The sequence below is a fragment of the Arxiozyma heterogenica genome (genome assembly GCF_036370985.1).
Source record: "Arxiozyma heterogenica strain weizmannii chromosome Unknown scaffold_26, whole genome shotgun sequence".
Taxonomy (NCBI): domain Eukaryota; kingdom Fungi; phylum Ascomycota; class Saccharomycetes; order Saccharomycetales; family Saccharomycetaceae; genus Arxiozyma; species Arxiozyma heterogenica.
In genome coordinates, this window is record NW_027042679.1 from 294816 (window position 1) to 309260 (window position 14445).

At 30.9% G+C, this 14445-nt stretch overlaps 8 protein-coding genes across 8 annotated transcripts; 3 read left to right on the forward strand and 5 right to left on the reverse strand.

Moving 5' to 3' along the window:
* Window positions 1-211: 211 nt before the first annotated feature.
* TMA22 (Tma22p) lies at window positions 212-814 on the forward strand (the record flags this gene model as incomplete). The annotated part of the gene is made up of 1 exon (XM_064859625.1): window positions 212-814. One exon carries the CDS (start codon window positions 212-214, stop codon window positions 812-814), a length of 603 nt encoding a protein of 200 aa, XP_064713581.1.
* Window positions 815-1097: 283 nt separating this feature from the next.
* On the reverse strand, window positions 1098-2417 carry PCT1 (choline-phosphate cytidylyltransferase; the record flags this gene model as incomplete). The annotated part of the gene is made up of 1 exon (XM_064859626.1): window positions 1098-2417. One exon carries the CDS (start codon window positions 2415-2417, stop codon window positions 1098-1100), a length of 1320 nt encoding a protein of 439 aa, XP_064713582.1.
* A 591-nt stretch (window positions 2418-3008) lies between these two features.
* Window positions 3009-3614, reverse strand: ESS1 (peptidylprolyl isomerase ESS1; the record flags this gene model as incomplete). The annotated part of the gene is made up of 1 exon (XM_064859627.1): window positions 3009-3614. One exon carries the CDS (start codon window positions 3612-3614, stop codon window positions 3009-3011), a length of 606 nt encoding a protein of 201 aa, XP_064713583.1.
* Window positions 3615-4106: 492 nt separating this feature from the next.
* TES1 (palmitoyl-CoA hydrolase) lies at window positions 4107-5171 on the reverse strand (the record flags this gene model as incomplete). The annotated part of the gene is made up of 1 exon (XM_064859628.1): window positions 4107-5171. One exon carries the CDS (start codon window positions 5169-5171, stop codon window positions 4107-4109), a length of 1065 nt encoding a protein of 354 aa, XP_064713584.1.
* A 445-nt stretch (window positions 5172-5616) lies between these two features.
* REC107 (Rec107p) lies at window positions 5617-6792 on the reverse strand (the record flags this gene model as incomplete). The annotated part of the gene is made up of 1 exon (XM_064859629.1): window positions 5617-6792. The coding sequence occupies one exon, from the start codon at window positions 6790-6792 to the stop codon at window positions 5617-5619; it is 1176 nt and encodes a 391-aa protein (XP_064713585.1).
* A 614-nt stretch (window positions 6793-7406) lies between these two features.
* Window positions 7407-7838, forward strand: LSM8 (U4/U6-U5 snRNP complex subunit LSM8; the record flags this gene model as incomplete). Its single annotated transcript, XM_064859630.1, has 1 exon — window positions 7407-7838. The coding sequence occupies one exon, from the start codon at window positions 7407-7409 to the stop codon at window positions 7836-7838; it is 432 nt and encodes a 143-aa protein (XP_064713586.1).
* Window positions 7839-8010: 172 nt separating this feature from the next.
* Window positions 8011-8715, reverse strand: MDE1 (methylthioribulose 1-phosphate dehydratase MDE1; the record flags this gene model as incomplete). Its single annotated transcript, XM_064859631.1, has 1 exon — window positions 8011-8715. The coding sequence occupies one exon, from the start codon at window positions 8713-8715 to the stop codon at window positions 8011-8013; it is 705 nt and encodes a 234-aa protein (XP_064713587.1).
* A 1813-nt stretch (window positions 8716-10528) lies between these two features.
* On the forward strand, window positions 10529-13288 carry STU2 (Stu2p; the record flags this gene model as incomplete). Its single annotated transcript, XM_064859632.1, has 1 exon — window positions 10529-13288. One exon carries the CDS (start codon window positions 10529-10531, stop codon window positions 13286-13288), a length of 2760 nt encoding a protein of 919 aa, XP_064713588.1.
* Window positions 13289-14445: the final 1157 nt, after the last annotated feature.

Sequence of the window (14445 nt, forward strand, 5' to 3'; positions counted from 1 at the left end):
AATCATTAAGCTTTGGATATAAAGAAAGAGCTGTTAAAATATTTTGTCACTCCACTTTCGCTGTTGGTAAAAGGTTTATAGGAATCACTGATTAAATATACAAGTTTTAAGGATAAAAATTACGATCTTGTATATTATTTGTCAATATAGGTGAAAAAAAAAAAATAAATAAATAAAAAAGACAAACAGAAATAACGAAAACATTATTATTATGTCTGGATTGAAAGAAGTTATTTATTGTGAAGTTTGTTCCTACCCACCAGACTATTGTGAATTCTCAGGTAAATTGAAGCGTTGTAAGAAATGGTTAAATGAAACACATCCAGATTTATACGCTAAATTATATGGTGATTCAGGCGATGATGAAGTCACTAATTTAGGTAAGAAGCTAGTAGAATCTAGTATCGGTGAGGAAAGAGAGAATAAGTTGGAAGCAGATCTTCTAAAATTACAAAAGAGAGAAGAAAACAAAGAGCAAAGAGAATTGGCCAAGAAATTGTCATCTAAAGTCATTATTAAAAGAGAAGCAAGAACTAAGAGGAAATTTATTGTTGCTATTCAAGGTCTTGAAGTCTTTGAGATTGATATGAAGAAGTTAGCAAAGACTTTTGCATCTAAATTTGCTACAGGTTGTTCTGTATCTAAGAATGCTGAAAAGAAGGAAGAAATTGTTATTCAAGGTGACGTTATCGAAAGTGTAGAAAGTTATATACAGCAATTATTAGCTGAAAAAGGTCTACAAGATGTAAAAGTTGAGGTCATTGATACAAAGAAGAAAAAGAAGCCAACTACTAATTCCACTGAAAGTAAATGAATAAGGATCTGTCTGTATTTCTGTAAAAATTTAACAATCCTTTTTAAATATACCGATAATCAATATATCTACTTATATAGTGGAGATCTTTAATTAACACCTGTGCTTTGTTTTTTTTTTTTAAAAAAAAAATGTTTTATTTTTATTATTACTATTATTTACATCAATCATAATGATACATATTTCGTTTTTGATGAAAGGACATAAATATATGTGTGTGTGGACTCATTTATTTGTACTTGAGAATGTGTATAACGCATTAGTAAATGTGAACTAAATATTATTAGTTGTCAGAGTGATCATCATCATTAGTTTCTTCTGAAGTTTCAACTTTGTTTTCTTCCTGAATTCCAGATTTATTCTCATTCTCACTATTACTGTCACGGTATTGACTTTCATGGTCATCAGTATTTTCTTCTTCCTCATTTTCTCTTTCAGAATGAATAACAGATGGTACTTCTCCTGTAAATTTTTCTGCAAATTCAGTCGCTGGCGATTTGGGGATGATAAGTTCATCTTCTTCCTCTTCGTCTTTATTTTTGATGTTTTTTTGTCTTCTTTTCTCATTAATGAACTTTCGTAAACTGAAAGATTCATCAGAGTTTCCGCCAGTCAATTTGGAATACAAATTGTTGCCTAATGTTTTCCTTAATAAAATTTCTCTAACTTCAAAATATAAATCCTTTGACGAATTATTCAACAACTGTTGGTTTTTCTTGAAATACGATCTGAAATCTTGGATATGTTTCTTAAATTCCAATTCATTTTTTTTCAACCACGACACATTCAACTCTTGTCTTGTTGCACCTCTTGCGAAGTTTCTCATTAAATATTTATCATAGTCCCTAATAATTTTAGTGATAATATCACTTGTAGAGATACCATCGGTTCTTTGAGTTGTTAAGAATTTACCCATCTGTTTAATAGGTTTATAGATATCGTCGTTGTCCCCACTCACGTAAGGAATATCATCATGGGCTACATAATCGATTTTATGTTTTTGTAAGAATTCAGGGGTAACACACCATGGAGCATCCGGTATAACTTCATCGACCCATTTACAATGCATTAGGGTCTCGCAACGTTGTTTATCAGTCAAGACTGTTAAACCTTTCAATTTGTGGGTAATTTTATCGTTTGGTATCCCACAGATTAGAACCACATTGGGGAAAGATTTTTTGCATTGCTCCAGTTGTTTCATATGACCAAGATGGAAAAGGTCAAAGACACCATCTGCATATATTCTTATTGGTCTATCCTTTGGGGGTAAGTTTAACGGGAATCCCTTCGGTCTGTATTTTCTTAATTCTTTTGGTAAAGCTTCATCATATTCTCTTTCATGAATCAAAAATTGTTCATGTTGATCATCAACAGTCGATTTTTTGTTATCATCTAAACGACGACGTTTAGTGTCTTGGACTTGTATATCATTTTCATTGTCATGGCTATCATAATAGCTATCTGAATCAGAATACTTATCTTCCGAATCATCAGAGATGTCATTATGAGATCTCTTCTTAGCACGCTTTTTGAAAAGCTTAGAAAGTGAAGAAGAGGATAATCTTTTCTTTAAAGCAGCTGTTCTATTCAGTTTTCTTTCCATATTGAAGTTGTATGCTGACGTGGAGTTTACTATAAATTCATATAACGATGCGTGTTGTTTTTTTTGTCCCTAATTATTAGTTAACCAAACAGACGACTAGAAAAAATATCCAGAAAAAGAAGATGTATGTACGTAGTAGAAGAATAATCACTTCCTACCTGTCTTTGTGTAGGTTTATACCTTTATGATTATATGTATATTGATATGGCTAGACCCTTGTATTTAGTGATTGATCAATTGTTCACATTCTTCTTCTTCTTCTTCTTCTTTTTTGTGTTTATTAGCTTAAATTATTATCTTCTTTATGGAAAGTTGGTCTCTCTTGTTTTTTGTATTTTTTTTTTTTGTTCTTTGCAATTCAACTTCATTGTAAATTCCATAGGAAAATTTTGTTGTTACTATCAAGAGAGAGAGAGATAGAGAGAGATACCAGAGAGAGAAACCACCATTGCAGTGACATCTACTTTGATGTTAGTTATGTGCGTTTGTATCTTGTCATTACAGTAATATTATTATTTGCTTATAATATGGAAATCTATATGCATATACATATATATATATGTATGTATGTATATAATGGTTGTTTGGAGTTTAACCAATTCTTTTAATTAAGTGAACACCACTGTCAGTCTCGACAATGTCACTGATCTTACCAATAGGCAAAGAGAATGCAACTTTTTCGAAGCTTGGCTGCATTTCTCCGCGCCCAAACCATCCAAGATCACCACCTCTTTTATAAGATGAGCAATCAGATCTTTCGCGTGCAATATTCTCGAATGAATCTTTGTCTTTATGATGAACTGTCTTATCCACATTGTCTTTAGTACCAGCACTGCGACCACTACTAACATCCTCCTTCTCGCTACTGTCTTCTGTCTTTTTCGAGGTTTCTTCTTCATTACCATAATTCAGTCTTCCTTGAATCTCTTGTAATTCTTTAATTGCATCCTCCTTGGATATAGTTATCTTAGTTGATCTATGTGATGCAGGTCTCCGAGAATCTTTGTGCTTAATAAGGATATGAAGACAATGGACTTTAGTTGGATTCGTAGTCAGGAACTTTTTCAGTTGATTGATGTCTGTATTGGCAGGTGCTTCCCATTGTGATTTCTTGGTTTCACTGTTGAAAAAGTATTCTCTTTTTTTGGATTTACTGTATCTGATAGTCCAATGTTCAGGGAGTCCTGTGTCTGTCATTTCAGTATAGATATATTTAGGTGAGTGGATAAAAGTCGATGGAAGTGATTAAAAGTCAATATCTGTTTAAACAATACTCTTTGTTGGATGTGTGAAGATGTTATGTAATAACTATAAGTTCTTGTGTTCTTGTGTGCATTCCTCTGTCTCTACGTTGTACAATTGATCTTTTTCTTTTCTTGGCTTCGTTTTCTTTTCCCTTTCCTGAATTTTTTTTTGTTTTTTTTTTTTCACTTTCTTTCCTTTTATGAGCAAAAAAGAAAAAAGAGAAGAAAAACAGTCGTTTATTGAATTTTTTTGAATCATTTAATAAAGGTAGAGTGAATATTAAATAGTAGATAGATAGATAGATAGATAGATAGATGGATGGATGGATAGACGGATAGATGGATAGATAGATAGATGTAGATAAGGATATAGATATGTGGAGTGGTCATATGAAAATGTAGGGGAAAGGAGTTGAAGAGGGGAAAGGTGGGTCATGCAGGAGTTTTATAAACGTGCTTTAATATGTGACACTGGTGGATAAATAACAAGTCCCTCTTGTGAGACAGACGCCACAATTTGGCCACTTTGAGCATCATAATGTTCACATTGAATTAAATGGCGGTCAGATACCGATCTTATATTGTGTAACTGCAATCTTAACCAATCATTGACTTTTGGTAAATGATGGAAATATATTGTGTGATCTAAGGATACACTGAATGTATGCGAATACATTGGTAATCCATGGAAATACGGTAAGGTCAGTAGCAAATATGAGTCTGATAGGTATGCAAATGCAACATAATTGTATCTTGGGTCATTCTCGGGAGTTATTAGTTCATTTTCTGGATGGTCTTGTACATGTAGGTTAGGAGATGGTGGAATTTTTATAGAATCCTCTCTTACTCTAACAAAATATTCTAAGCATTTAGAATATTCTTTCCTATCAGGTTTGAATATGTCTAATGGGAACTTATATTCTAATGGATGCATCTCAAATGATTCATGAACTTTTTTCAAATAAGTTGGGTCATTGAACCTTTGATTCAATCTTTGGAATTTTTTTAAATTGATTTCATTATTGAGAATATCTTTTTTAAACAATTCACTGGCTTTTTGAAATTGTCTTTTATTTGTTACTCTATGACTAACTGTTTTATGATATTTAACTTTGTCATCATCATTATCATTATCACCATCAGTACGATGCTCAATGGTCGTTTTCGGATTTTTATCTCTAGAAAATAATATCATTGACGAAAATATTAATTTGTTAAATTGGTAAGCATCAACCTGTTTATGAATGAAGTTTCTTCCATTTCTCAAACTTTTGACATCATATTGAATCATTTCATTTGGATTCCCGCCATATATGAAATAACAGTGCAATGATATTGGAATAAAATCTTTAGGTACAGTGTTTAATGAGGATAATAAAGATTGTGCCACTAAAGTGCCTCCAAATGTACCCTTGGCACCCACAGGTGCTACTGGATAATTTTTGGTAATAAAACTGGTTCTTGATAAAGCTACTAATTCCAAAAGGTCTTTCAGTTTAGTGATATTCATTGTTGAACGAAAAAAGTTCCTTGATATCTCGATTCTTCTTGATTTTCTAAATTCTTTCAATATTCAATCTGTTATGAGTTTGCTGTAGTAGCGAATGATAATGGAGATAAAGAATGCAATATTGCTGTCCTCGATCCGATTTCTATCTCGAAGTATTTTGTTTTCTTCTTCTTATTCTTCTGTGGTTTTTCCCCAATTTATTTCTCTTTTTTTTTTTTTGCTTTTCTTTTCTTTTCTTTTTTACTTCGTAACAGTTTATTGGGGAAAGATTGTGTTATTATCTTTCGATGCTGTATATACCATAAAGTGGCTCTGTTGCCTATAGGGAAAGTTATATTTGATGTTAGTGTTGCTCGTGGGGGTAGAATCGGAAATCGGTATTGAGTGTTAACTATATGAACTAATTGTTTGGTTCTTTATTTGCTTCTTTTTTTTTTCCCAGTAACTAGATTGTTGGTGTCCATCTGTTATTTTGATCCTGCACTGTTAACTCTTTATTTATATCTTCCCAAGGTATTAATGTTCTGTTATGTCTATGTCTTTTAGTTTCGTTATTTGTGTTGCTGTTCACGGGATGTTTTTTGTTTATCTCCGTAGTCATAGTCGTTGTCGTTGTCATCGTCGTCATTGTTCCGTTCTCCAACTCTTCCCTTAACCTTTTGGAACGTGCCCTTGTTATGGGTCCAGATGTTGTATTGGTAGTGCGAATTAAAAATTTAGATGCAATAGTCTCTTTATTAATTGAAGTTTGTTGTGATTGTGAAAGAACAGGAGTTTGTACGCCATTAATTTTACCGTTTGTCTTTGCATTTACCTGCTGTTCTGTACCGATTCTCAGTCTCTTTCCTCTACCATCCAGATATGCTGTCGAATTGCTACTACTTGTGGTTGCTGAGTTTATAGAGGTGATTATATCGATATTAGTGCGCTCTAGCCTTTCTTCTAATTTTATCTGTCTTTTAACGACATTGTTCAGTTCGCTCGATATTGAAGACATGAAACATGTCATTTGAGACAATTGATCGTTAATATTTGTACATATCCATTCAATTTTTTTGCTTGACAAACTAACTTGATCTTCAGTAGCAGCCTTTTTGTTTTTGTTTTTATTAGATTGTTGAGATTGAAAAAGTTTAGTGAAATGCATTATTTGTTTCTCAATATTCATAATCTTAAGCTGTAATACATTAAATTGATCGTTCTGTTCATTTCTATATACATCCAATTCATCAGATATCTTGCTAATAGACTGTAGATTGATTCCATTTAATAAGTTTCGCAATAATTTGACGCAATTGTTTAATTCATCTTTCTTTTTATTGAAAATATCAATCAATATGGTGGATTTTTCTCGTAGTTCGATAGTCTCCAATTCTAATTTACTCGCCCATTCAAGAATTTGCTTGTCTGCTTCTTGATCTAACGTTTTATTATCGAATGAACATATTGGGACGGATGAGGATATACTTGGTGATGATCTGGTGTCTGTAGTAAGATCGTCCAAGTTTGGAACAGTATCGTTGGCTGTAATGGTAGTAGTAGAAATAGGAGGAGGGGTGGCGCCTGCGGTGGTCGTCATCATAGTGGTGGTGGTGTTGTAAATAGATGAAAAGGGTTTCATTTAGAGAAAAGAAGAAAAGAAAGGGAAATCAAGATTTAAAATGATCGGTGAGAGATCAATGGATGAGAAGATATACACAATTCCTTATCACTGTTTCTAAAAATGTATATATGGCTAGTTATCTACTGGTATACAGACGTGTGTATGCATACATATATATATATATATATATACATAGCTTTACAGCTAAATGGATAGATGTCAAGTCTTTTTCTTCTTCGTGTCATGAAGTACCCCTGTGTTCCTTTTGCAGTTCTGATTTATTTTATCTTTCACTGAGGGTATTTTATTTTTTTCATATGTGAGATTCCTTTAATAATATGAAAAAAAAAAAATGAAGATTGGATAACCAATGGCTATGTATTGACAGATACAAATGACAGTAAGAAACTTGCTGAAACTAACAGTAGGTATAGTCTATTTGTGTTGTTAAGAAACATTCTTGTAATAATAATAATAATAATAATAATAATATTTATAAAATTTATAATAATAATAACAACGTATTAAGCTATATGATAAGCACATGATAAATACAAGTATAGTTTAAACATTTAGTTAAGGGCGAATTGTAAGAGATAAGAAACGAGGAATAGAAAGTTACTTTAGAAGTAATGTCACCATTGTTAAAAGAATATTTGCATAAGAAAGTAGTAGTTGTGACCACGGATGGTCATAGTATAACTGGGGTGTTAGAAGGCTATGATAAGAGCATCAATATTCTATTATCAAATGTTCAAAGTAATTATAATCCATCAAAATTGGTCAATAATAGTAGTGATGGTGGTACTAGTGACAGAAGCAATAATATAATTTCAATACAAGTATGTCGAGGTAGTGAAATAGTATTTTGTGGGATTTTATCAGAAGAAGGTGGGGAAGAAAAAATCGAGAAGGAGGCAGGAACAGATACTTTAAAGAATATAACACAGTGGGATATACTTAAAACTACTAAAAATATAATAAAAGACGAACATCTTACATGGAGACAGGTTTGGCTACAAAGACAGCAAAAGAAAAACAGTAATACAACAGAGACTACTTAAGGTTGTGTGCAGACTAAATATGTATACAGATATGGATATAGAGATATATGAATAGATACACTTAATACACCTAATATATATGTGTGTATGTATGTGTATTTATTTTTCAGTTCTGTTGGTTTTCTTATGGTAGTTTTGATATATTTTCTATATTTTTCTTTTTTACATGTATCTATATATGAATATTCAATTGATGCATTTTAATAGCTAAACCCAATAAATAGTCTATAGACTCGTTATAAATTTTAGCTTTATCAATAGTAGGTCCCCAAACAAATAAACCATGTCTTCTAACTAATACAGCACAAGCATTAGGGTACTTTTCAAAAACATCTTTTAAGGAATTCAACAGATCATGTTCATGTGGCCTATTATCGATGATAGGGATACATAAGTTGTCATTGAATGAAAGATTGATCTGTTTTCCTGTCTCTGGATCTTTTCTACCACTAGGCATAGCTTTTATCTGTTCCATATTAGAGATATTAAATTCTTTATCAAATAGTAGTGTTATAAGAACACTATTCTGTGAATGAGTATGGATCACTGCATTTGCATCCTTATGTTCATGACATGCTAAGAATAATGGAGAGCAATCACTGATTTTCAAAGGAGGAGAATAAATGATATCGTATGGATATGGTTGGTTTCTGTTTTTATTTTTATTCTCGTTTTTAGTTAAAACATATAAATCCTTGGGCTGCATTAGTTCCTTTTGAACACCAGAAGGAGTGATATAAATGTAATTAGTAGTTGTGTCTCTAATGGATATAGCACCACCAGTACCAAGACACCATTCTTTGTGAAAGAATTGGTTCGATAATGAGCATATCAAATTTGCTGGATGTCTTGAATCAAAGGAATGAATTGAGTCCATGTTTTCTTTCAAAGAAGGGAAAAAGTAAAAAAAGAACTAGATAGCAGTAACGTTTTAAGGGGGGGGGGAGAGAAACAAAAAACATCCTGTATCAAACCATAGCAAAGATATATATGTGTGTATGTGTCGATGTTTATCGTTTATTGTGGTTAAATGTAGTAATAACGATATTTTAAGCTTACTTTTGTTTTTGTTTTTGTTTTTTTCCTTGTTTTCTCAATCTTTTATGTTAAAATATAATTATTAGAGCTATGTTTGATAATCTAAATTCATCGTACTAAGTGATTAAAAGTTATGAAAATTTATAGTAAAGAAGATTCAAAGATAAAATGAGTATACTGTATAATATTGTATCTTGTATATTACTTATATAGAAAGAAAAGGACCAAGCAATAAAATAACAATTTATAGTACCACTAACTTCCTACTATAAATAATAATAGAACTTATAATACCACCAATATCCTATTGTAAGTTACATTATCTTATTATATTAGTTTAAAATGAACTCGATTAGAATTTTTGATTCTGAAGCCTTGCGTCAACATTTTAAAATGTGAAAGTTTTGTTTTTGCAGTGTAAGAGAGATCTAAGGCTTCTAAGGATTAGATGCTGGAAAAACAGACATAGACAGAGTGAGTGTGGGGGAGGGGGGAATATTCTAATTGGTAGCACTTGTGAAAAGACTACAGGCAGATATTTATACAGAATTTTTTTCAAGAGTACTAAGACAGGTAAAGTCCTTTCATGAAAAAAAAGAAGGCGGATTATTTAGTTAAAGAAACTTGAGAACTTAACATTACTGGAATAGTATATGTATGTATATATATATTATTCCTACTGATAATTTATATATTTACTTTTGTATATGTGATTTTTGTTAAGAAATATGAGGTGGCACCCGAATTGTAACTTAAAAATGGTGTTTAACTATAAAACGAAGGAGGCAGATCTTTAAAATATCGGAAAGCATAATAATTTGGCATAGCAATTATAATGTCTTCTATTATTGTTGTTGTTGTTGTCGTTGCTCTTGGTGTATTATTTATGTATTTTTTTTTTATTTGTTTATTTTATTGATGTCAGCTTTACGTTTTGCAATGAAATTTAACTTTTCAGTAAGAATAGATAAGCAAACAAGACATAAAATGAGACTTCTTAAAGAATAATGTAAAAAACATGCAAACGTTTTTTCAAAATAAAATTTAAATATAAAAATCATTCAATGATAACTAACAAACCATCATATATACACATACATACATGTATATATGTATGTCTCCCATCATACATCAAAAAAAAAAAAGACTCTTTAACTTTTGCTTTATTCGAATTAGAGTTGTTTTCCTATTTGGGGATATATTTCTTATTCAGGATAGCAAGATCAGTCTTATTTTCCAAAAGAGGAAAAATCTTAAAATCTTTAGATCTTTTCTTTTTTTTTCTATTTTCTTTTTTCTTGTCCTCCTGTTTTTTTGTTTTGTTTTGTTTTGTTTACTACTTGTGAAATTCATTAAAAGTAGTGTTACACAACTTTGAAAGAGAGACAAAATGATTAAAACATCATATAGACATATATTTACATTCCTGTGATATCCAATGATCCAGTTAAAGTAATAATATATGGTTTATTATTAGTTTTGATAGATATTTCAATTCTCTCAAAAAGCAAGAAAACATTCTATATATATATATCCAGGCTTATTAAATTTGAAAACACACATTCATTAAGAAACCTTATTTTTGTTTACAAAAAGTTTTTATCCTGATTAGTTATTTGTTTGATTTTGGTTTCATTATCAGTTTTATATAAATGAGTCTATCCACTGAAGAAGAAGAAGATTTTTCTAAATTACCTCTTGATGAAAGACTAGTACATAAATCATGGAAGGCACGTCTGAATGGATATCAACAACTCCAAAAACAATTCCAAAGTCCATTCCCATTGCCAAGTGAATATGAAAAATATTGGTCTTATCCAAATCTATTCCATAAATATATTCTTGATCCTAACGTTGTTGCTCAAGAAAATGCATTATTTGCTCTACACTCAATGTTTTTCAAACAGATTCCCGATATACAGAATTTAAACGATTTCCCCATACACGTTTATCTAGACGAATGGTTGGCACCATTAGTTACGAAAGCATTGAATTCTTCAAGAAACAAGAGCAAAGATTTGACTATTACTTGTATCCTGTTACTTTGTTCCTTGGACCAATCTGTCTATAATATCGTGTCGCAGATTATCGAACTTTTACCTACCGTCAAGATACCTAAACTGATTGCATCTATAATATCATGTATTAATATCATATTGACAACATTCGAATTGATTAATGTTGAAGGTTCTGCTTTGATTGAACTATTAAATAAAATATTTGCCCCATTACCTAAACTGGCGTCTCATGCAGATAAAAATGTAAGAGCTAATACAATGACACTGATCGTAACTCTGTTTTGTTTATTAGGCAAAGGTAAGACCTTGTTACAGGAAACCCTGTTGGATAAACTGAAACCTATTCAACAAAGAGAATTAGACAAACAATTTAGTTCGCCAGATATTAAATTGGGCGATCCTTTTAAAGATAGCGAGAATAATGATAACATAATATTATTTGAATGGAAACGGAGAGCAGATGAAAAGGCAAAACGAGAAAGCGAATTCCAATTAAATCAAAATGGTTTGGATGCAGACGGTGATACAAATATGGAAATTAATATTGGCTCCAATTTAAAAGCCAATACCGCCCCCAAAGTTGACCCATTCCAGTTATTACCTGAAGAAGACTTGTTGTCGAATTTGCCAGAAGAATTTGATTCAAGATTGAAGTCACCTAAATGGAAAGATAGAGTCGAAGTACTTGAGGAATTGAATACAGCACATTTGAATGTAATTAAAAAATTACAAATGAATAAAAATTATTCAACGATACTGAAAACTTTATCAGATGTCATCTCTAAGGACGTTAACGTTCAATGTGTCACTCTAGCATCCGAGGCTATCAATATGATCTTAATGAAACTGTCCAACAACGCGATCCATGAAAATTACATATCTATTGTATTTCCTGCATTACTAGAAAGAACCAAAGAGAAAAAGCCTAGTGTCATCGAAATGATCACCAGGACCATCCATACTGTATGCGATATATATGAACCCTTCATACCTGAGAACGAGTCATTAATCTTAAGGGAACTATTAATGAAATTGAATGATCGTATTCCTAATGTGAAGCTTGAATGTAGTAAAATCTTCAATGAATTGTTAGGTAAGACAGAAAAAATGGATAAGAGATATATGGTATTGAACCTTGTTGATGGGGCTAGGATCTTTGAAGTGATTAAAAAATTGATCAATGACACACAGATGAATATTAGAAATGTGAGTTTTATGATTGTGGCTAAATTGATTAATTTGTTGGGGATTGAGTATTTCCATGAATTTTTAGATAGTATTGATAAGATTAAAAGACGTAAGATTGAAGAGATGGTGAAGAATGATGAGGGGAAAGTAAAGCTGGATAACAAGACAAGGATTAACGCCAACAATAGTACTACATCTGTAAGAAATATTCAGACTGCTGGCAATATAATGACAGATCCAAATAGCAATACTAAAGGTATTACCAATAGTATTACTAATGGTATAAGTGATTCTAATTCTAATTCTAATTCTAATTCTAATTCTAATTTTAACTCTAATCCTAATAGTAATAATAGACTGAACAAAATCATACCAAATAAGAGAATAGCGACCTCACCAATAGTTAAACCAAGTCACTATGAAAATACAAGTTATAAATCGCCCAGCATTGATGATAAGTCATCTCCCATGAATACTTCAAGAAATAAAGGAAGTATCAACACAGTGAATATGAATAGAAGAAATTCTAAATTGGTGCAATCTTCAAGCGTCCTTTCATCAGTTTCGACTCCATATAAAGAGAATATGAATAGTAATAATATTAGTATTATGAATAATCAAAAAGATAAAGAAATTAGTGGATTGAGGAATAAGATAAAACGTTTAGAAAGTGAAAATATTCAATGTAAGAACAAGATTAATGAATTAGAAAGAAAAGTAAATCAACATATTAATACAATAATGATTAAAGATACAGAAATACAAAAATTGAAACGACAATATGATGCCATCATAGAACAACAACAACAACAACAACAACAAAATCGTAGTATAACAACAAGAATAGTTGATAAGGGAAATATAAATATTCCTTCAAATAGAGATATAAATAATTCACCGATAAATAGTATAGATTTACCAAATAAGGTAAGAAGATTACAAATAGATCCGTTGAAAAGATATACCAGTGCCACTACTGTCACTACCACCACCAATAATAGTAATAATAACAATAATGACAATAGTAATAATGGAACTAGTGATAATCGTAATCATAGTTTTGATTTTAATAATAAGAAAACATCAAATATGAATGCACAAGATGTTATTAATACGACATTAGCTACTGAAGAATCATGGCAAAGAGCTGCGTTAGTGACGCAACAATTAAAAGACCGAATCAATAGGATGAGGAATCGTAAATGATTATAGTATTATTTCTATTTTTTGTAAGAAGAAGAATAGATAAATATAATATATAATATATATATGTTTAAATGCTTAAAAAAAATAGATGTATCAAAGTTGAAACAAAAAAGAAAGGCAAGAATCTATTAAACTTAAGCAGACCGGGTGATAACAAAAGACTTGATGATGGTAATAAAAGACAATTACTACATTCTTTGTAATCATAAATATAATTGATTGAAAGAATATTAAAGTCACTAGATGTTATAATATAAAACAAAACAAAAAAAAATAAAAAAAACCAACAAAAAGAATATGAAAATTATTTATTATTCATTAAGTGACACATTACAATATTGAGACATCAAGATTAAAAAGAAAGCAACCAGTAGGTAGAAGAGACATCAAGAAAAAAGCGTGGTGTACTGGCGGGCTTCCGAAACTGCCAAAGTCCATCAGTGGAGACAAAAAATCGAAAAAAAAAGAAAAAAAAGAAAAGAAAAGAAAAGAAAAGAAAAGAAAAGAGAAACTGTCTGCTGTGTGTGTGGGACACGTTGCCCAAACAAGAAAACTGAACAAGACTAAATTCGGATCAGATCGGAACTTGATTTTGTTTTTGTTTTTCTGTTTTTTGCCCTTATTCTTATGTGTTTGTGTGGCGAGAGAAATGAAATGAAACGGGTGCACGTGAAATTTTAGAAAAAGGTAAAGGTAAAGGCAAAGGCATTAAGGGTTGTAATTTTCATATAGTTTAAATTAGGAAATGGACGTATGGGGTGTACGGATTTTCTAAAGGCAGAAGAAGGAAAGGAACACAAAAAAAGAGAGCGATGCTATTGTCTTCGTGTTTATTTTTAAGTTAATCGCATAATTTATTCAAAAACAAACAAAATTGCATAATTTATTCATTTAACTGGACTCCATAACAAGATTCCTGCCATACAAATAAAAAAGAAAAAAAGAAAAAAGAAGGGAACATAGAAAACAAAACAATAAGCCAAGTAAAAACAATAGAGAACCTTTTGTTTATTTATTTTTGTTGCCACCACCAACCCACTGCCAATTTATTTATTGTTATTATTATTATTGTTATTCTCATTATTATTTGTCCCTCTCCCAAAATCAAAATCAAAAAAAAAAAATTGAAATATCAAAACATCGAAATATCGAAAAAA